At 37.3% G+C, this 21587-nt stretch overlaps 1 protein-coding gene across 1 annotated transcript in view; it reads left to right on the top strand.

The window, feature by feature from the left end:
• The first annotated feature begins 1368 nt into the window (after positions 1-1368).
• Positions 1369-21587, top strand: part of TF (transferrin) — a 40079-nt gene continuing 19860 nt past the window's right edge. The window contains exons 1-10 of the mRNA XM_081329805.1: positions 1369-1585; positions 4863-5032; positions 6159-6270; positions 7528-7719; positions 9917-10040; positions 13522-13577; positions 15864-16036; positions 17954-18128; positions 19789-19946; positions 21176-21266. Coding sequence (XP_081185931.1) covers positions 1543-1585; positions 4863-5032; positions 6159-6270; positions 7528-7719; positions 9917-10040; positions 13522-13577; positions 15864-16036; positions 17954-18128; positions 19789-19946; positions 21176-21266 — 1294 coding nt within the window. The 5' untranslated portion in view covers positions 1369-1542. The remainder of the gene's footprint in view (positions 1586-4862; positions 5033-6158; positions 6271-7527; positions 7720-9916; positions 10041-13521; positions 13578-15863; positions 16037-17953; positions 18129-19788; positions 19947-21175; positions 21267-21587) is intronic.

Here is a 21587-nt window from a genome sequence, read left to right on the forward strand (position 1 = left end):
CTCTCTGGCTTCCAAGCTGTATTTGTTGCCTTGCTCTTTGTCACATTCCTTTTTCTCAAATTTCTCACAAAAATGCAATCTTTTCTAATATAGTAATTCCTATTTCTATTTGGTCCTTTCTTTTTCTTTATTTGTTCTTTCTTTCACCCTTCTATGTGGGCACATAGTTAATTCTTGCTTCACCTCTGAAGCTTTGCCAGGTTTCCAATGGCATACAGAACAGTGTGGGTTTTTTGTGTTCTTCAATTAGGGCATTGTTTGGTAATGTCTCTGTAACTCTACTTCAACTAGTAAGGAGACCAAGGTGGATTTAAACCATTCTTTTGAATTGGATCTTGAAATGGTGTCTAATACTTTGTTTAGTCAGTAATTGTATTACAGTATTATGAAGCAGGTGAAATCTCCACAGAACATACTGTTCTGCAGTAGTCTCAATATGATGTCACCCCAAAAATGCATCATTGTGGCCAGATATAAAGTATTACCTTTCACTGGAAGATTGAAAAACAAAAAAACGCTTAAGAATCTAGAAAATATTATGCTATTATACAGGTGTTATTGGTTTTTAAGTTGCTAAAGGTGGAAGTTTTGTAACAAATAAATATCTTGCAAAGTTGTTATTCCAGAAAAGAATAGCATCTCTATATTCCTACATATGGGTTTCTATGGGGTCCTTTGCACTGGAATATATTACTCTGCAATGCTGTTTATTTATTTGGTTATGTCTAAATTACTTTAATCCTGTTTACGCATGGTAGAATTATAAGCTGCTCAGAATCAGATAGCAGTTGGAAGCTAAATAAATAAATACATAAAAATAATTTGTTTCCTACTTGAAACAAGTCCAGAGCCACAATGGACTTTCGAATGCATTGCCTTGTAAGAGTAAACCATAGGAAGGAAGGAAGGAAGGAAGGAAGGAAGGAAGGAAGGAAGGAAGGAAGGAAGGAAGGAAGGAAGGAAGGAAGGAAGGGTTCCTTGACTTTCAACCCTTTGCTCATTTCAATATCTATCTTGAGGCCCCCTAACAGAGAACCATCAATAATGGATATTGCTTTTAGGATATAGTCCTAGTTGTACAGAAATTAAATCTCTGACTTTTAATAGAGTGAAGCTGTTGCATAAGTAGGCAAAATTTAGTCACAGCTTCAGCAGGCATACATAGATGTTATTGCAATGATGGGAGTGGAAGAATGTGTCCTTGCTAATAGAATTGAGTTTCAGGTAAAGGAAGAATTTAAATGATGTGGAAATTCCCAGCTGAAGCTGAATTCCCCTTTTTCCATTCAGGGCATGCAGTGAATTCTGTGCCAATGTGAGATTCTCCCTGAAGTAGGCTGGTGAGATAGAACAGGAGACAGGCACTATTGGGAAACAAGGAAGGACAAACACTGTTGGGTCACTGCTTCTGCTAACCCTGCAGAGTCCAGGCTCTCTATAAAAAGGCAAGTCAGCTGAGTCAACAGCCTTCACAGACTCTGGGAGCAGTCTGTGACTGACAGTTTTGCAGCACCTTTCCTGAAAGCCACCAGAGGGGGGAAAATGAAATTTGCCCTCCAAGCCACTCTGTCCTTTGGGCTGCTGGGTAAGTGAATGCAGACTAACAGAGTTGCATGAGGTGATTAAAGGGGAACATTCTGCACTAGTTTTAAAAATTCTGTGGAGTATTTCTTTCTCTTTCTATTGCATTTATTTTCCACCTTTTCTTCTAAGAACTCAGGTTGGCATATATGGGATCTTCTTTACTTTTATGTTTTCACTAACACTAAAGATTGGTTTGGCTGAGGAGAATTTAGTATGAAGTCACTCAGCATACTCCATGATCATATGAAGACCTGAAAATAGATTTCCATCATGTAAGTCTAGCACCTTACGCACTATGCTACTCCAACTACCTTATTTCAAATATATTTTTTTAAGAAATAGAAAACTGCAAAAAAAAAACCTCCCAGAAATTTCGTTTTTAACTGAGGATCTGTTCCAAGAATTCTGCCAAATATACTTTTTTAAATATGATTTAAGTTTTAGTTTAAGCACATGCTGAACTTGGAGTTATGCTTTCATACAGATTGAAAGGGAGAATAATACATAAATTATTTAATTAGATGTGAATTCAAAGGCAAAAGAAGAAAAAATACTATTTTTATTATTATGATGAAGATGTGCTTTGAACAAGGAATATTAGGGTGTGATGATACTTTAAGAAATATTTCTAAGTTAAGGTGATTGCATACTAAAAGAAACTGTAGGAGAGAAACGGTGAATAAGAGATAGGTTGGTTAATTGTTCCTCTGTCATCTAAATTATCCCTGCAAATACTTTTTTACTTTTTTCCTGGTGAGATTAGAACAAAATATAGGTAGAAGGGGCAGCTATGGAACTGAATAGACACACTTATCTTAACAATTTGTCCTTGCTATTATTATCTCTGTCTTCTATACAGGTTACAAAGTAAAACTGAGTCTGAGAAACCCATTATATTTATTTTATAATGTGATTTTTGTGGACTGAAAAGAATAGGATATGTTATGCAGCACATCTGGAAGTCATAAATTTTGGAAGGTTATTAGGCAGTGGCTTTCCTAAATTTCAGAATGGGGAGTTTTTCAGCTCTATCAGTAACTTAATGTTGTTCCTTGAAGTAAATAATATGCCAACATTTTTTTTTAAAAAAACAGTGCAAATTTGGGAGCTGAAATGAAAACCACAACCTTGGGGTGTCAGTAAAGGGAGATTAATGCAATCTTCCTGTAATCTGTGATTTTATCAAAATCTTGACAAAAGTTCTTTTGCAGAACAGATGATCATAGGTCTTCAGATTCAATTCAAATGACAATATTCATAACCATCAGAATTAATAGCAAGAGATAGCGTAGGGATCAATAATGTGTATTTCAAAGGCTGTATGTTTTCATGTGTCATGCATTGGTACAGGTTCCAATAATGAACATTTGTAGTATAATGGAGAATAAGAAAATTACCTCATGTCATGAGTTTACACGTGATGTCTGCTAAAATGAATTACTGCAAAACAGCTGTAATTCAACAGAGACTGAATAACAACAAATATGCAATGGATTAATATGCATATGTAATGCAAATTGACCCTATATTTGTAAAAAAATATAATAGTGAAATATGTTAATGAAGATTCTCAGTCATCCAGGTAGAGTTGTCTGGAAGTTGAATCATGGCAACTGGACTTCTTTTCTTTCTTTCTTTGAAATGTTTCACAGCTTATCCACATAGCTTTTTTCTGTCTTGAAGAAGTCTTTATTTGGATAAGTAGTGAAATGTTCCAAACAAAGAAAGAAAGAAAAAATCCAGTTGCCATAACTCAACTTCCAAACAGATAGTGAAATTGCTCTAAATAGTATTAGCTTTCCATTATCCTAGGAAACAATACAACACAGTACATAACTTGGAATAAGATTTTTGAAAGTTGGTTGAAGAACTTGATGGGCAAGTTATTGAACAGTGCACAACATAAAAGAAAATCTTAATTACTGGGCAAGATTATATGCATCTAGCTATAGCTTGGAAACCTTTTGAATGTATTATGATAGTCTAAATCAGACAAATGCCAACAGGGATAATTAAAATATTTTAGACTACACCCTTATAATCCTTTAGGTAGGTGTGTGCTTTCAGGTCAATTTTTGACTTCTGGTGACTGTATGGACTAGTTGCTGCAGTTTTCTTAGCAATTTTTTACAGCATGTTCTTAAACGTTTGCAAGTTGAACTGCATGTGTGTGTGCACACCGACCCACCACTTGTGCAGCCCGGTCGCGAATATCCTGTGGCCCAGGGGCTGGGGACCGTGAATTAGAGAATTTAGATGAAAATGTGTGACATGGCCTTTTCTGTAGCAGCATGAGGATTAAGTACTTCTTCCCTAAGGAGAATAGATTATCTTCGCTGATTACCTTCTGTACGATAATAAGGGAGGGGTTGGGGAGGGTTGGGGAGGGGGAAGAGGGGGGGAGGGGGTTGGGAGGGTTTTTTTTTCTTTTTTTGGTTTGTTAAAGATAAAATGTATTGTAAAACTTTTTAATTAAAAAAAAAAGAATGTTCCTATTCTGCCCAATATTTGTTGCTTTCTAATGTTTTGTTAACAGTTTGACTCTTTGCAAAGTTTTTGGTCTGTCTTCAATCTTAATTGCATTTAAATTGCTTTAATGACTGTTACATATCCTTTCTTGAAGCCCAAAGACATTTTCTAAATTATTTTGCAAACTATAAAAATTTTCTCAGTAATTAATCTATAATATACTGCTAAAAAAGTGCAATTATTTTTTCTATCACTTACCATGCTAAACACCTTAACAAATTATCATTTTTATAATAATGATATAATTGTAATTATTTAGGTACTCAGTATCCACAATTTTATTTCTAGTTAATTTCATTTATTAACTTTCTTTCTCTGACTCTGCTCTTTCTGTGTGACCTTAAACTGAAATTGGATTTACTTGGATTTTAGGACTGTCTGCTGACAAATCTTCAAACTGAGGAATTCCTTTTAGAAACTAAAAAAAGATACATTTTCTATATATAAAATATGTGCTGTTTCTCATTCTATGAAATTAGTAATATAACTAACCTTGCATATAAAAATGGATTGTAAATAACAGGTGACATTGTTCAATAAGTGGCAACCGAAATACAAGTCCAGATATTCTTGTCCAAGACGTGAAAAATATCATGTCTACAGTCAATAAAAATGAATTCAGTCCACAGTCACTCTTTTAATCTGATTTCATATGTATTTAATTGTAGAAAAAGCTTCAGTAAGGCAGAACTATCAATTCTTGTTTAAGCACATTAACATTATCTGCACCCTTTTCATTCTTTTCATAGCTCTGTGTTTTGCATCTTCTTCCGTAAGATGGTGCACAGTATCCAATGAAGAGCAGGAAAAATGCCTAAGGCTGAAGAGGGAATGCTTTTCCCAACGACAATCCAAGGATTTTCCAGAACTGGGTTGTGTGAGGAAGACTGATCACCAGGAGTGCATAGCTGCTATTAAAGTAAGTGACCACTGATGGCTGGATAGGGAAGTGGGAAATTTCCTGAGTTCATTGTTCAAACAACCTTTTTTTCCCCCTGAAAAGAATGGTTGATTTGGAAGGTTCCAGAGAGAAATAAAATAGGAGCAAGTATATAGAAAGTAGAATCTCATACATGGAAAGAGAATTTGGAAAAATGTGCTTGGGTGATGGGAAAACTGACATATACTGAAATGATTCAATCAGTATAAAATAGTTTTTGTCCACTTATTGAATTTTCAGATTTCACGACAGCCATTCATTGCTTGCATGTTTTATTTATTAGATCAATAAAATGCTGACCACACAAAGTCTGCAGAGGGTTGTCTAAATCAGTGTTTCCCAACCTTTGCAGATTGGCAGCCCAGATGTGGGGGGGGGAGAGGGGAACTGGGCTGAGTGAGTAGTAGACTGGCATGCATGTACAAAGCTCAACTTGTGTGAGCAGCTGGCTGGTGCATTCACGCGAGTGCCCACCGGGCTGCCACTTGGGCAAGCTGAGCTGCGCATCTACGCACACTCCAATTAGCCATTCACGTGGCCCAATTCCAAATAGTCCATGGCCCGGTAGTGGGTTGGGGACCCCTAGTCTAAATAGTCAAAAGGCCATCATGATCATGGGATTAAATCCTCCCTTCCATTCTCCTTTCCTTTCCTTTCCTTTCCTTTCCTTTCCTTTCCTTTCCTTTCCTTTCCTTTCCTTTCCTTTCCTTTCCTTTCCTTTCCTTTCCTTTCCTTTCCTTTCCTTTCCTTTCCTTTCCCCTCCCCTCCCCTCCCCTCCCCTTCCCTTCAACATATAATAAAGGGGCCTAGCTTCAATCATACAGTTTTAGCCATCATCCTGATTTTCGTGATCTCCTTTGTGAATGCCCCTGACTTTGGCCAGAAGTCAATTTCAGAAACCCATGAAATTATCAACTGACCTAGAGGCCCAGTGCTCTGTTCAAGATAGCATTATCATTCTTCATGGCAAACATGTTGTGAATGAAAAGGAAGTCATGTCATTTCCAGATCTAGTAAGAAACAAGGAGATACAACTGTCATACATTTGTGACATATTTTATGTGAAAGAAATATCCTCTCATTATCCTACTGTTATGTTTTTTAGAACTCAGAAGCTGATGCCATCACTTTAGATGCTGGTCTTATTTTAGAAGCAAGCTTGAACCCTTATTATTTAAAGCCTGTTGTAGCTGAACTTCATACAAGAGGCTCAGGAGGTAAATTTTAATAGGATTGATCTGAAAATGTAAAGAGGCTGCATAATTCATCCAATGGTTGCTCATTGGGAGGGGAGGTGAAGTGGGCCCTTTTCTGTCATGGGACCTGCTCAGGGTATGGGTATCTCCAACCATACTACCTTTCAGAAAGCCATGAAAACCTGGCTCTACCCCAGGCATTTGGGCCAGGCTGTTAATTTGGAAGTTCTGGGGTAGACATACAGCATAGATATTTTGTGTTTTTAATAAGAGGACTTTATCTTGGATTTTTACTGTTATAATATTGTTGATATTTGCCAACCACAGTTTTGTAGGATAGATAAGTGCCCTTCCAAATTCGATAACGAAATAAAGGTAAAAGTTGCTAATATGAATTAAACTGGATATGTGGGTTGCTATAACTCACCATGCAGAATCCATTTGGAAATTCACTCAAATAAAGCCACCAGGGACTGGATTTGAGGATTTGCAGCATGCCAGGTTTATGTTCTAGTCCAGTCAAACTTGACAACATAAAGATGTGTGGACTTAACTCCTAGAATTCTCCAGAAAGGCCTGGGAATTCTGGGAGTTAACGTCCAAATATTTTCAAGTTGTCAAGTTTGAGAAATACCACAGTACCCTTTCTTGGTGTTGACTTCTGAGACTCCAGATGTATTTAAGATGAATTTTGGATCTATGATTCAAGGATGCAGTACTAGGATAATTTCACATGCTCAGGATTTTTATGCTCTGCCTTAGGCTGCCAGACTCTTGCACACAAAGTTCTGGAAACTAAGTCAGTTTAAAAAAATCCCCTTTCAGAATTTCAACTCCTTCCTCTCTTTTAGTTACGATGGTGGCCTGATGTTTTCTTTGGGCCACATTGATCAGAGCCCCCAACTGGTGAAGTCCTCTGGACTGATCGAAAGAGAAAGCGTGTCTTTCCTCTTTTTCAAGATACAGTCTCCATGTTTTACATTTGCCGAAATCAATTTCACCTTAACACAGTCACGGTGTTTTAGTCTTTAATTTATTTGATTCATTTATACAAATAGTTTCAGCCCATTAACATTACAAGCAATTATCATAGAAGTACACTGGCAAGCCCGCTCCTAAATATATATTTTGTTTAATATAACTAGCTGTTTCCTCTATAGAATAGGATATCCCATGATAATAAAATGTGTTTCTTAAACAGTGCTTAATTTATTTTGGAAATAGGCAGAGACTATAGCTATAACCTATATTTGATTTTTTTTCTTCTCATCTTGTCAGTATCTACTACTAGTTATCATGCCATTGCTGTTGTGAAGGTAGGAACTATTACTTCACTTGAAGATCTCAAAAAGAAGAGATCTTGTCACACTGGTTTTAAAAGATCTGCAGGCTGGAACCTCCCAATAGGAACACTTGTGGAAAAGAATTTGCTAGAGTGGGAGGGAACAGAAACGGAACCTGTAGAAAATGGTAAGAAAAATCTCTATATCTCTGTTTGTCTATCTGTCTATTTATCATCTACCTACATTCATATTTATTTTATTTATTTGTATCCCGTCTTTATTATTTTTACAAATAACTCAAGGTAGAGAGTACACACATTCCTTCTTCTATTCTCTCCCACTCCCTGTGAGTGGGTTGGGCTGAAAGTGATTGGCCCAAAGGCACCCAGACAGCTTTTATGCCTAAGGTGAGACTAGAATTCACAGTCTCCTGCTTTTTTAACCTGGTGCCTTAACATCCATCCATCCTTCCCATGCATATCTCTCTGGGACCTCAAGACAATGTACATTTTATCTCTATAATAGCAACTTTATGATTCAGTTGAGCTCAAAGAGAGTCAACTATAGCCCAAATCCTATAATGATCTATGTTGTTCAGTGGCTACTGGGAAATCTAGTCATGTTAATCAGATATACTTAAAATTTTTGAACAGTAACCAATTTGTAACAAAATTAACACACTTCACTATAAATACACATTATATGTATTATGTAGTCATATTAAAATCTTGTTGGAGTTTTATTTTGAGTTTTTGGGACAAGTTTAGTAACTAAAGTTTACTCTAATAAACACAGATTATAATACAGGCATAATACCTAATACACAAAATAAAGCAGAAAGAAAAAATCCAATTGATTGGTTAAATGATCTCTGCTAAATCTGCTTGCTCTGTGTAGTAGAATTTGTCCATTTTCTATCATTTTTAGAAATTATGGAGAATATATTGGAGGATATTTCTAATTGTAAGAAGGGATAAGATGGGCGAGTTAAATTTTATAAATAAGTAAACAAGCAATAGATTAAATGTAATAATTGTCTCTTGCCTTGGGTATATAATACTTTGTTTACAGCTTATAGAGCCAGGACAGATATGATAAATTTCTGAAACAAACTAGAAAAAAAAGGGGAGATGAACAATGGATATTCACTTCACAACTGCTGAAGATTTCCCTAATGTCATGACTTCAATCAGCTTTTCAGGCTGAGGGCGCAGGCCACCCTGGACATAAAATTTAGGTCGTGGATAGTTTTGGATTAATTCATATGGGGAACTACAGTAGATAGACAAGAAAGAGTAGAATGCTATCTCAGTATGGAATATGGGGAATTGTGGTGGGATTGCATGCATGTATATCAAATGACACAAAAACCTTCTGTAATGTTTTTTTGTACAATGTAGAAATACATCTCTCTCTATTAGTTCTTGTAATAACAGTTTTTTTTTGCTTTTAGCAAGTGCTCATATTGAGAATAGAGTTATATCAAAAATTGAACCAAAGTTTCAGTTCTATTCCCTTTAGTTTGAAGTGTTTGCAAGCTTATATCAAAAGCCTCTATTCCTGGTCCAACTAGTCCTTTTTTGAATAATTCCTCAGTGATTTATTTACCAGCTGTATTCATAATGGAAATAATTTTAAGGAAAGCATAGTGCTTAAATTCATGAAATTCAGAAAGCCTCCCAGTAAGGGCAATACTTCCTTTAAGACATTATTTATCCTGGACAGAATTGTCTGAAATAAATTATATTACAGGAGGAACTAAGAAGATACCAGAGAATAATCAATGAGTCTGGCGCCATTAAAGTTTATAAAAGTGTGAATTGTGAATTGTCATAATCATGAAGCTGATATTATGACGTTTAGGGGTTTTGTATAATCTGTCCCTAAAACAAAGAACAAAACATGAAGCAGTTATGAGTGTGATAAAGAAAGGATAGCTTGCAAGCATAGAAATATATGGTTATATGGAGACGCTGAATGAATGGTATGGCTATAAACCAGTTTTACACAAATTTCTTTTTTTTCTTATCTTATATACTTAATTTCTTTGGTATATAATTTATTACCCTCTTTTTTGTACTCTGCACAAGTTGTTTATTCCAAAAGAAAACTGTGTCATGTGTATGTGTGTTTAATAATTCTTCAGCTTTTCTTTTTCTTTGCTTTTCCATATATTCTTTTCATATAAACACAGCTACAGTAAAATGATCCATATATAAAACAATATTATTTATTGCCATACATTTTTATTGCCTTATGTAGTTACAGAACAGAATCTAAAAAGTGTGTCTACTTATACAACCTTGTAGGGACCATACTTTCTCAAATAGTATGCTGCTAATGAAGAACTGTCAATGACTTACCCATCTGATTTCTTTTTATAGCTGTAGGAAGATTTTTTGAAGTTAGTTGTGTCCCAGGTGTCAAAAATGTACCAAATCTGTGCGCTGCTTGTGCTGGAAACTGTGACTGGAATGACCCCTTTGTTGGATATGCAGGAGCTTATCAGTAAGTGACACATGCTTTCCCCCATAAGCCATGGTAAACTTTTATTATGCTTCTATAATTCCTTCCAAAATATATTTTATAAGGGTATATGCCCTCATATTCAACTCACCTTTTTAAAATTTCCATTTATTAAGTTTATTTTATAGAATAAAAAACAACTTGAAAGAAAAAGAAAAGAGAAAGAGAAAAAATAAGAAAATATAGGAAATGAAAAAGAAGGAAAAAAACTAAAGTTAAAAATGTGAAAGAGTTCCAACCTTTATTTAAGAGATAATTACAATCTTATTGTTCCATTTCCCTCTTAGGTGATATGCAGATCCCTTTAGCCTTCATATACAGGTAGTCCTCAATGTACGACCATAACTGAGCCAAAAATTTCTGTTCTTCTTTTTCCCATCAGCCATTTCTTCAGATGGGGGAGGAAGCTGGCAAAGCAGCTTTGATAACACCTCCCTCTATCCCAAGAAATCTCCAGTTGCTCTTAGGTCCCATGGGAACTGAATTCTGAGAGATTTGTGCATAGACAAAAAAGGACTTGCTACATTCACTTTGCTGTTATGAACAGAGAAATGGCACTTCACGGAGGGAGAATCAAAGCACTGTGAAGGACTATTTAATTAAGAAATAAAAAAACTATGACAGAAATGAAGGCGAAACAAGGGATCATCAAATAAGGTGGGGACAAGAGCAATATCACTCAGAGGCTATAATATGCAGAATCTCATTTTAAAGTTCCCAAAGCCACATATACATGAGCTTTATTATAGACATTGCAGAGGTGGGTAAATGATGTTGCAATGTTGTCCTCAGAGTGTGGTCAGGCACATGGTCATGGAAGTCAAGCCTCTTTTAGATGCATGTTGCATGTGTAGTATGGAACTAGTGCTGCATGGAGCTCTTTAAAATCTCAGATTGTTAGTAGCCCTCCTGCTCCTGGAAAGTAGCGCAGATTTGTTGTAGATCATACCCCTGACCATCCTCCACTGCATGCAGCAAAGCACTGCTGGTGTGCTCTACAATGCTCCCAGCCTGTTATATAGCGCCCACTATTCCTTCTTCATTCTGAGTGCTATAAATGTTTTTCAGCTGATCATTTTTCCTCAAAGTGCAGTATTACCATTGAGAATACTCAATAAGCTCTTGTTTATTGCTTCTATTTGTTAATATATTAGCTGCCTACAATTAGATGGCTGACTAGGACAATATACAGCCAGTTCAACAATCACTCCTGTTACTGTCTGCACCAGGAAGTAGGCTAAGTGTCTATGGAGATTCTCATTCATCCATAATTATCCCAAAGATGCTTTTTCCTGAGGCAACTGAACTTTCTTGTTTTTCTTTGAAGACGGTTCACTTCTCATCCAAGAAGCTTCTTCAGCTCTGACTGGATGATGGGGGAATGGAAGGATTTATACTCCTTGCAGACAGGTGGTCATTTCAGTATCTGCAAGGAGTATAAATCTTTCCATTCCCCCACCATCCGGTCAGAGCTGAAGAAGCTTCTTGGATGAGAAGCGAAATGTTTTCAAAGAAAAACAAGAAAGTTCAGTTGCCTCAGGAAAAAGCATCTTTGGGAAGTAGGCTAAGTATTTTTACACGGTAGAAGTACAGTATTAAACTCCTTTATTGGATAAATGTTATCCATAGTGAATCTTTTGGAACATATATGTTCCATTTGCCTTTCATCCATTTCTTCCCAGATTTTCCTTTTTCAGTACAGGTAGTCCTCAACTTACAACAGTTTGTTTAGTGACTATTTTAAGTTACAATGGCACTGAAAAAAGTGACTTACGACCATTTTGTACACTTATAACCTTTGCAGCATCCACATGATCAAAATTCAGACACTTGGCAACTGACTCATATTTACAACAGTTGCAGTGTTCTGGGGTCATATGATCAGTTTCTGTGACTATCTTATTCCCCCCCCCCCCACACACACACACACTCCACGGGCATTAGAAGTCTTTATTGAGGCCTCCCAAGCCCCAAATAGTCTTTGCCTGAAATTCCTCACATCCACACCAGCAGTAGCCCCAAAGAGTTTAATAGGCTATTCAAGGAAAACCCGACACCAGTCCATAGGGCAAGGGCTTGTCTGCAAAGCAAAAGAGAAGTCTGCAAGGCAAAGGCAAGTCCTTAATTCAAGAGGCACAATCTGAAGTTCGAGTTACCGAATCCAGGTCTGGTAGTCAAGGAAGAATTACGGTGGCTAAAAAATGCACCAAAAGGAAGCAGGTGCATTGTTCCCAGTGTTGTTTCACTCTACACACTGAGCTAGTCACTCCTTGGTGCATCCCATCAAGAGGAGTGAGGCTGCAACTTTGCAAATAGCCTGGCTGACCTTTGTTGCTCCTGCCTCTTCTCAGCCTTACGTGCTCTCAGATTGGGAGGAGGAGGCAGTTCTTCCTCATCTCCACTGGCTAGCTTCAGCTGTGCACCCTCTTTGCCCAAAGCCTCTGGGCTTTCCAGATGCAGCTGTACTTCTCCTGTCCCTAGCTCAGCTGGCTGCTTGTCTTGTCACTCCTCCTGCGATTGCTCTGCAATGCTTGGCCTCACCGTTTCTGGCTCGGAGCCTCTGGCAATCTCTGTTCCCCCCCCTCATGTCCCTAGACCCAGTTCTTTCTCGTCCCAAGTGCTGTCTGGAGAATCGTCCAGGGAAGTAACCAGGAAAGCCATCACAGCGATCTTCTGATAAGCAAAGTCAATGGGGAACTCAGATTCACTTAACAACTATGTTACTAATTTAACAACTGCAGTAATTCACTTATCTACCATGGCAAGAAAGGTCACAAAATGAGCCAAACTCACTTAACCACTGTTTCACTTAGCAACAGAAATTTTCAGCTCAATTGTGGTCGCAAGTTGAGGACTACTTGTAACAAGATGTAAGTCGGTAATTCATTGATTATCTTATTTATCAAAGATTTCAGGGTCTTCAACTAGGCACGGTTCTGTTTTTCAGTCTTCACTAATGGCAAAGTGTTTTGCCTAAGATCCTAAAGAACTGCTGCCAGTCTGTCTGAACAATATTGGCTAGAATGGACAAATTGCCTAACCAGAGAGAAATCAGTTGTCTTCCTCCTGCCTTATTTCCTGTAAAAGTTCTTTATTCAGTTCATATTTATTCATTTTCTTGGTAAGAAACAATAATTAAACTATGGTGTCTACAGTGTTTGTTGGAGGGTATATGATGCCCTTAGGTCACATTGACTGATGATGCTACCTTCCATCAATGTAAAGATTTGTATTTTTAGAATCACCTTTGTTTTGGGAATAGGGGCAGTATTGGCGCATCCCAAATTTTGGTGCCCTAAGCCAGTGCCTCATTGGCTTTAGATATCCATATTTGGGCAGTTTGGGTAGGTTGTTTCTGTTCTGTTGAAAAAGCAGAAATGTTGGTGACAGCATCATACAATATGCAAGAAATGTAATACTTAACCACCACCTCCTTCCTAATATTTTATCCTTTTTTCATAAGGTGTCTGAAGTCTGGAAAAGGAGATGTGGCTTTTGTGAATGAGGCAATCGTATTAGGTATGAATTTGGGAAAATGCTAACTTGTAAGTTCAAATACTAATAAGTGCTTAAACCTATGATTATTTGCAGGTGGATTTCATTTGATTAAGTACTCATCTATTGGGTCCTCAACTCTATCTTTGTAGGGGGGGTTCCAGAGAAAGCTTGTGATGTACTTATATTTAGCATTTTTTATAGATCTGTGAAATCTATAGATATATATATATATAATAACACTGTACATGTGTTTAAGCAAAGTGTACCAAGCACATTAAATGTGGAAATTTCTTGAACAACAGTCTTACAAGAATATGTGACAAACTGGTTTTGAAACAGGAATGTCAAAACCAATTTATGATATTGTATGATGGTCTATAATTGAAAGAGAAAAAATGGTATTGCATTGAATATGCAAGGGAGACAGGACCTGTTTGATTCACCTGCCCTAGGGGATTGATGAACCAGGTGGAGTTCCAGAGAGAGCTTGGAGTTTTCCTGGTGGGCAGTTCAGCTGTGGCCCTAGTTGCTGCCTGAAATAGAGAGGTGCCAGGGCTTGTACTGTATCACTCCTTTTGAGCCAGTGACTCCTGAGGAAGTGGACAAGGCTCTTTGTGCTATCAGTTCAGTTACCTGTTTACTACATCTGGATCCCTTCTGGGTTTTGAAACCAACAGATGGCTCCATGCTGTAGTGTCAACCCCTTTGATGGATGGAGTGGTGCCCCTACCTTAATAGAGGTGGTAATGCACCCCCCTCCCCATAGGCCATCCTTGGACCCAACAGTCTTCAATAATTATCAAACAGCCTCTGACTTTCAATTTCTATGTAAGATTGTTGAGAAGATTCTTGATTTGCAACTATTGAGAATCCTAGAGAAAACTGATTATCTAGTTCTATTTCAATCAGATTTAGTAATGATTTAGTAATGAGACTGTTGTGGTCACACTTATAGATTATCTGTAGCAGAGGTGGGATGGTGGTGATGCATCATCCTTGTGTTCCTTGATCTTTCAATATGTCAATCATGGTATCCTACTGAGACGATTCTGTTGGTTGGGGATTGGGGCACCACTCTTTGGTGGTCCTGTTTCTTTCTCCAGAACTAGTTCCAATTGAATTTAGTGAGGGGAGAGAGGGAGATTACTCCCTAAACCTCTCCTGTGTATGGTTCTGTAGGGTTCTATTCTCTCTCCCTTCCTTTTCAAAATCAACTTGAAGCCACTCGGTGAGATCATCCACTAGTTTTGGTTTGATACAATCAGTACTGGCAATAAGATTCAATTATATATTTTAACCCTGGTCAGCCAAAAAAAGCTGTTGAGTTTCTGTCCTGATGCCTGAGGAGTGTGACGGTTTCGATAGGGAGGAATTGACTCAGTCCTATTAATACTGAGTGGTTGTGGCTGTTTGGCTACCCAGATCTGCAGATATTTAATCTCTGACTTTGTATGGGACTACATTTTCCTATTCTAGGATGGTGTACAATACGGGGGAGGGGTCTTCTTGGAGTCATAGCTATTGCTAAATGAGCAGGTGTCAGCTGTGACATTCAGAAAGGCCTTTGCACAGCTTTATCCAGTGATATATTTTTTCTCTAATCAAAGAGGTTAATTTAGCCTTCACCAATTATTCTTCCACTGTGCGCAGTGTCAAACCTTTCCACTTTTGATCATATAATAGTCTCATTGCAGTGGGGATTCCTTGAAGGCCACCTGGAAGCTCCAATTAGTAGAATGCATCAGCTAGAGCACTGAAGTAACACCTTCACATCACAAGCTGCACTGGTTTCCAGTTTGTTTCCCGGTGTCATTGAAGGAATTAGTTGTTACCTATAAAGCCCTAGATGGCATAGGGAGTTATCTGAGAGACTCCCTGTCTCCCATAATTACTTGAGAGACCGCATGTCTCCCAATTCAATTTGGCAGGTTTGGTGCACTCTTTGTTCCTTCAGTTAAGCAATTCCATCTATCAGCGCCCCAGAAATGCACCTTCTCCATTACAGTGCCTGCCCTTTGGAATGAGGTACCCCCTTCTGTCCAGGATCTGAATGGCCTTCACCCTGTTCATGTTTTAAAGGAGTCTGAAGACTTGGCTCTTGACCCAGACCTTTTGTGAGGATTTCTAAAATGTTGTTACACTGGCATCCCTATCCTTCATTCTGCTTCTTGTCTTTTCTATTGTCTTTATTTTTCATATTTGAAATAATTGGGCATTAAATAAGACAAGCGACATAATAAACAACAACATGATGGAGCCTACTTTGTTCTCTTAGATATACTCACTGTTCCCTTTCATTTTTCACAGCTGACAGTCCAGAAGAAAGAAGCAAGTTTGAGTTACTTTGTCTTGATGGCACCAGAAAGCCAGTTGAACAATATGAATCCTGTCATTGGGCTAGAGTGGCATCTCATGCTGTGGTGGCACGAACTGTGGATGGCCGGGCAGACAAAATCTGGGCTCTCCTCTCTTATGCGCTGGTATGTATCAAGTTTTCCTTTTTTATAAAACGAAGTTCAAAAATAAATATCACATATGTCTCAATTCAAATTTTATGAAGGACTAAAGGAAGAATAATGTATTAGAGTTACTAGTAGGAAAATGATAACATGAAAAGGGAACGCCATAAATAAAGCTATTTTCACTGATCTGTGTACTACGAAGTTCATTTTAAAAAGAACAAAGAAATATTCTTTTAAATTGTTCCTGACCTCCTATTGTGAGCCATTTCTACCACAGCCAGATAGAGAACATAAGTTCTTTTGGCAAATAGCACTGTGTCTCTTGGGCAATGGTTAATAAATTTAATATAACTGAAAATTTGCCTGACCCACTAGTAAAAATAGTAATGAGATCATTGTGATAATTTCATGGAGAAATTGATATTTTAATTGCTACACACAAAGAAATCAGCCAAATAAACAATGAGTATAAATTTTCACTATACTAAAGACGAAAAATAATAATTTTGCCACTATCTTTTAAAGGGAAGGGTAATAAACTGCTACCATGTCAAAATTGTGCTCAAATTCCCAAGCAGATTTATCCAAAGAAGTCTGGATGTCTTCAGATGGGTGGTTCCTACAGGTTTCAGTTAAAAGACAGTGCACTGATTCAATTTCCTTTTGTAAATGAACTAAATTGTGAGAAAATATGGAAGAATTACAGGTGAAAGTTTTCATCGTCTGAACTCCTCTCTTTCATAACACTTTATGAATAAGACAGAGTGATATTTGAACAATAATAGCATTGTGTGGAAGATAAATTGAGGGTAGCAAATAATTGTAACATTAAAGTTAATAATTGCAAAATAAAAAGAAAGAAGAAGTAAGTGGAAAAGAAGCTGGAGAAAGAAAAAGAGAATCGACATGTTTGATTCCTGATAGTGTTTAAAAAGGTTTAAAAAGATTTATTCTATAAATCATTTGAATGAAGAGAATTGGAACAGAATTATATGCAAGGAAGGAGAGGTGGTGGGTCAGAGAACATTTTGGTTAACATAAAGCCAAAATGCTACCATTCTCTTTCCTGTTTCAATTGCAGACTCTGGTTTAGAAAAAGTTCTGAATTTAATTCTGAGTTTGTTCACACTGCAGTAATCTTCTCCAAAACTTCCTATCTGAAATGTAGCTCCTGATTTTTTCATTATTTTCAGTTGCATTATTCAAAATGCTTTGTTCTTACTAATTTCTCTCTGGTCTCTCAAAGGGGAGGGGGCCCTGCTCACAGTCAGTCATGCCCTTGTGATATCCAGATTGGTCTACTGTGGCGCATTTTATGTGGGGCTGATCTTGAAGACTATTTGAAAGCTTTAACTGGTACAAAATGTGGCAATGAAAGCAGTTACTGGTGCCAGTTACTTGGCACATATAACACCACTGCTTCGCAAACTGCATTGGCTTCTGATATGTTTCCAGTGAAATTCAAAGTGCTGGTTATCAATTGAAAATCCTTTGTGGCTTTGGACTGAGCTATATACAGGATTATTTTTCTCCAATTGTCTCTACCAGTCCTATCTGGTTTGGCAGAAAGGGTACACTTTGAGTGCTATCAGACAGGCAGAAACCCAGAAGGAGAACCTTTTTTTACTATGGCATCTGTCCTTTGGAGCATCATCCCCTCTGAGATTAGATTCACCCCACCCATTGACCTTTCTTGAGATCTTGAAAGCTTGGTTTTGTGCTTGAGCCTGGGACCCTGAGCGTTGATTAAAGCCCATCTCCTAGTTATATGGATGGTGTTAGATCATGCCCAGCTGTTTTATTGCAAGCCATTTAGAGTCATGTAAAAATGAGATGGACAGTTATACCAAATTGAATAAATAAAATAAATATTCCAATCTTTTTCATGTTCCATCTCATCTCATTCTTCTTTGATTCATTTTTCTCTTATTTTAGGAACAGAACAAGCAAGGCCAATCAAGCTGCAAACTTTTTGGCTCTCCTCGTGACTCTGGCAAAGATCTCCTGTTTAAGGACAGTGCAGTCAGTCTTGTTCAGGTGCCTGAAGGAGCAGATGCTGAACTTTACCTGGGACCTAAGTACTGTGCTGCAATACAGAATCTCAAAAGAGGTAAACAGGGCAGGACTTGTTATGCATTATGAAATCACAATGATGAACACCAGCCACCGAAAATGAGGCATTAGAAAACCGTTAAAAATAATTAGTTCACTTGCTATCAGCAATACTAGCTTAATTGCAATTCAGTCTGTTGACTGCTTCTAAAATCTCTGTGATGAGGGAAATGGTAAACTTTTGTCAAAGTAGAAACCTTTATGCGTTGGCTCATCAGCTTTATAACAGGATTAGGTCCAACTTGTTTGTGGCTAAGACCCATATTTTACTCTGTTTGGCTAGCTGAGGATAGCAAACTGCATTGGCTTCTGATATGTTTCCAGTGAAATTCAAAGTGCTGGTTATCAAGTAATAAAAAGGGTAATAATAGCAAACCATAAGCAAAAGGATGGGAGAGTAGAAGTCAGTGTGTGGACCCAGATTTCTCGTTCTTGAAAATCATGAGAAAAAACTATTACAGCAACGTCACAGTCCCCATTTTATGTCATAATGTGGAATGAACTCCAGACAGATGGGAAAAAAGATTTTGTAGACATTAAATGTTAGTTTGATCACAGAGACACACTAGTGAAAATTACCATTTAATTTTCCTGTGCTCATGCTGACTTGACTCTCAGATACCAAAGAAAATTCTGTCCAGATTGAGACACTGTGGCAACAGCTTCCAAAATATCCAGTCTGAAACACAGGCCACCATGTCCTCCCATTCCCTTGCTCTATATAAGTGTGTGTGAGAGAGAAAGGGTGCATGTGTAGTACATATAGTGTGTATATGTGCAGGTATTATACATACATACACAAGCACACATAAACTGAAGTGAAATTTATAAATGTATAAATACAAAGTTAAAGATCAAAATGCACATAACAGTATATAAGCTCTTTTTTTTCTTTTGGCAAGTACCTATTTCATTTTCTGGGATTTTTTTTTAAGTACAAGGGTATACCATTTAATCATTTCTTCAAGCTGCCATATGCTAAATAAATAAAAAGTTTTCAAGTGACCTGAGGTAGAAAGGTTGCACCCCCAGGAGCCAGGCAACCTGTTTTAGGTTATCTGGGAGCTAGAGCAGAAACCTTTTCATGCTAAATAAAATAGCTAACTATGTAAACCTCGAGCATACAATAAAGAGGTCTAAATTTTTTCTTAGTACAGGTATGTTTTAATTGGATCATGTAAATGTTGTAATGTCTACTATTTTTCTGCTATTGTCATTATTAAAATGGCCAAATGACCCTTTAATTATCTTGTATACTAGTCTTCTAGAACAAAAGCAATCCAACTGCTATGAAGTGTAAAGGACATTTTTTTGTGTTCTTTTCCCCATCCATTTTGTTTTGCTGATTTTCCTTACAACAATCAAGACAGTTGAATATCATTATTTATATAATAATAACATAACACTAATAATCAAGGCCAGAATTGAAAAACCATCAACACATTATAACAACCTAGGTTCTTGGGAAGAAATCAACAGCTAAAGAACTGGGAGCTGTGATTTCACATTGTAGTGAATAGACAATAATAACCTTATTTGAGTCTAGAGCATAAAGATTGTACACCAACGTTTGCCGTGGTTTTTATATCGGGAATTAGTTTGCCACATTCTGAGGAATCTAAATACTTGGTTAACTGAGATATTTTCTTGTCCTTTAGAGAGATCTGATCCAGATCCTGGTACCACAGAAAAAATTGTGTGGTGTGCAGTGGGCAAGGCTGAACAGAAAAAATGTGATGTGTGGAGTGGACAGAGCAATGGTGTCATTGAATGTGCTGTTGCAGAAACTACAGAAGGCTGCCTTGTCAAAATCATAGTAAGTGTTTGAAGTTTCTACATATCTTTTCACTTGAAAATAGTGACTGAGTCCAGATTTGCACGTTAGTTAAAAAAATATTTTTTAAAAATAGGGTACTGGGTGCAATCTATGAAGAAGACTCTAGTAAAATAAACAAGCAAGTTTGATTTTGTTGGAACATGTTAATTGAATATACCCATTGAATCCCATGGTATGAGTCTTTCATATGGGGCAAGAGGCCTTTGCAACAATACACTGAGTGCATAGTGCAGTGTTTCCCCCCCTGAGGTCCTACAGATATGTTGAATTATAACCCCTATTTTTCTAAGCTGGGAATGATTGAAATAGTTAGAAGAGTACCAGTATAAGGACAGCTGATGCTTCTGTTCATGATTTACATCTGCACATACTGTGCTGTCTCTGTCCTCAATACAGGTGCCATTTTGTTCCCAAGGAACATGCTCAGTGGTCTGTTTACATTTTATCTCCTCCATTTGGAGCTGTCTCTCCATTATTTTTCTCCCTTTGTTTTATTTTGACTGGAATTGTAACCTGTCCTCTTTGTATTTTATTTCTTCTGAGACATCAGTTGGTCCCTGAGATATTTAAATCCCAAGGTGAACCAGAAAATATCCATCCATAGAATGAGATCATACACCCCTCTATTGCTCTGTTCAGTTAGGTCAATATTGTCAATATTATTCCTTCTATTATGTAGTGTTTGGAATTTCTATAGAGATTTTTGGAAATTTAGGAATTCTTGTAGCTTGATTTCTATGGACTAAGATCCTGAAAATGTTGGATTTACCTTGACTCTTCTGTAATTATCTCTCCCCACTCTTTTGGAAAAAAAAATATGGAAACCAGAAGACCCAACAGCAGGCAACAAAGAAGATAATGATTTATTTTTCTTCTCATCATTTAAAAATATAGAAATGACAACAGGCAGACTTGAGTGCACTCTCACATAATACTAGCCTGTCAGATAGGCCCTTTTATATGACACTTGTTTCCCTGCCCAGTTTTCAGTTTTGTTCTCTCAGTGGTCAATCATCTCTCTATCCCACAGAGTATGCTCAGACAAGATTGGTTATTCAAAATGTTGGTGGGATTCTCCCCCCTATTCAATGTATTTTTTCTTCTTTAAACCTGACGATCCCTGCTAAACATGAATGATTCATTTTAACCATGTAAAGACATGTATTAGGAAATGAGTTTGCTGATAGAAAATGCATTGTTCTTTGCAGAAAAGAGAAGCTGATGCCATTACCTTGGATGGAGGGCATATCTATACTGCAGGAAAATGTGGCCTTGTCCCAGTATTGACAGAAATCCCTCGTAAGTATGAACTCAGTAGATCAATAGCTGTTGTAAGTACATAAGAAGTGACCTGGCCCATTTATTCCAGTAGTTTGTCTCATAGTGGCCATCCAATTGCATAACAAGTCTACTAGTCTCTCAATAGATGGTCTTCAGAGGAAGTCTCACTGCCATCAAGCCACAACTGTGTGCATGAAAATGACTTCTGATGGCATGCCATTTTAGCTCTGTGCTTTAGACTAAGAAAAACTTAGGTGTCACAAAGCAATGTTTCACTAAAGCTATGCCTTCAGGCATCTGATCTAAAGGAGGAAAATCTGTTCCAAGTCACCTCATTCC

This window comes from Vipera berus, assembly GCF_964194415.1.
Source record: "Vipera berus genome assembly, chromosome: 5".
Lineage (NCBI taxonomy): Eukaryota > Metazoa > Chordata > Lepidosauria > Squamata > Viperidae > Vipera > Vipera berus.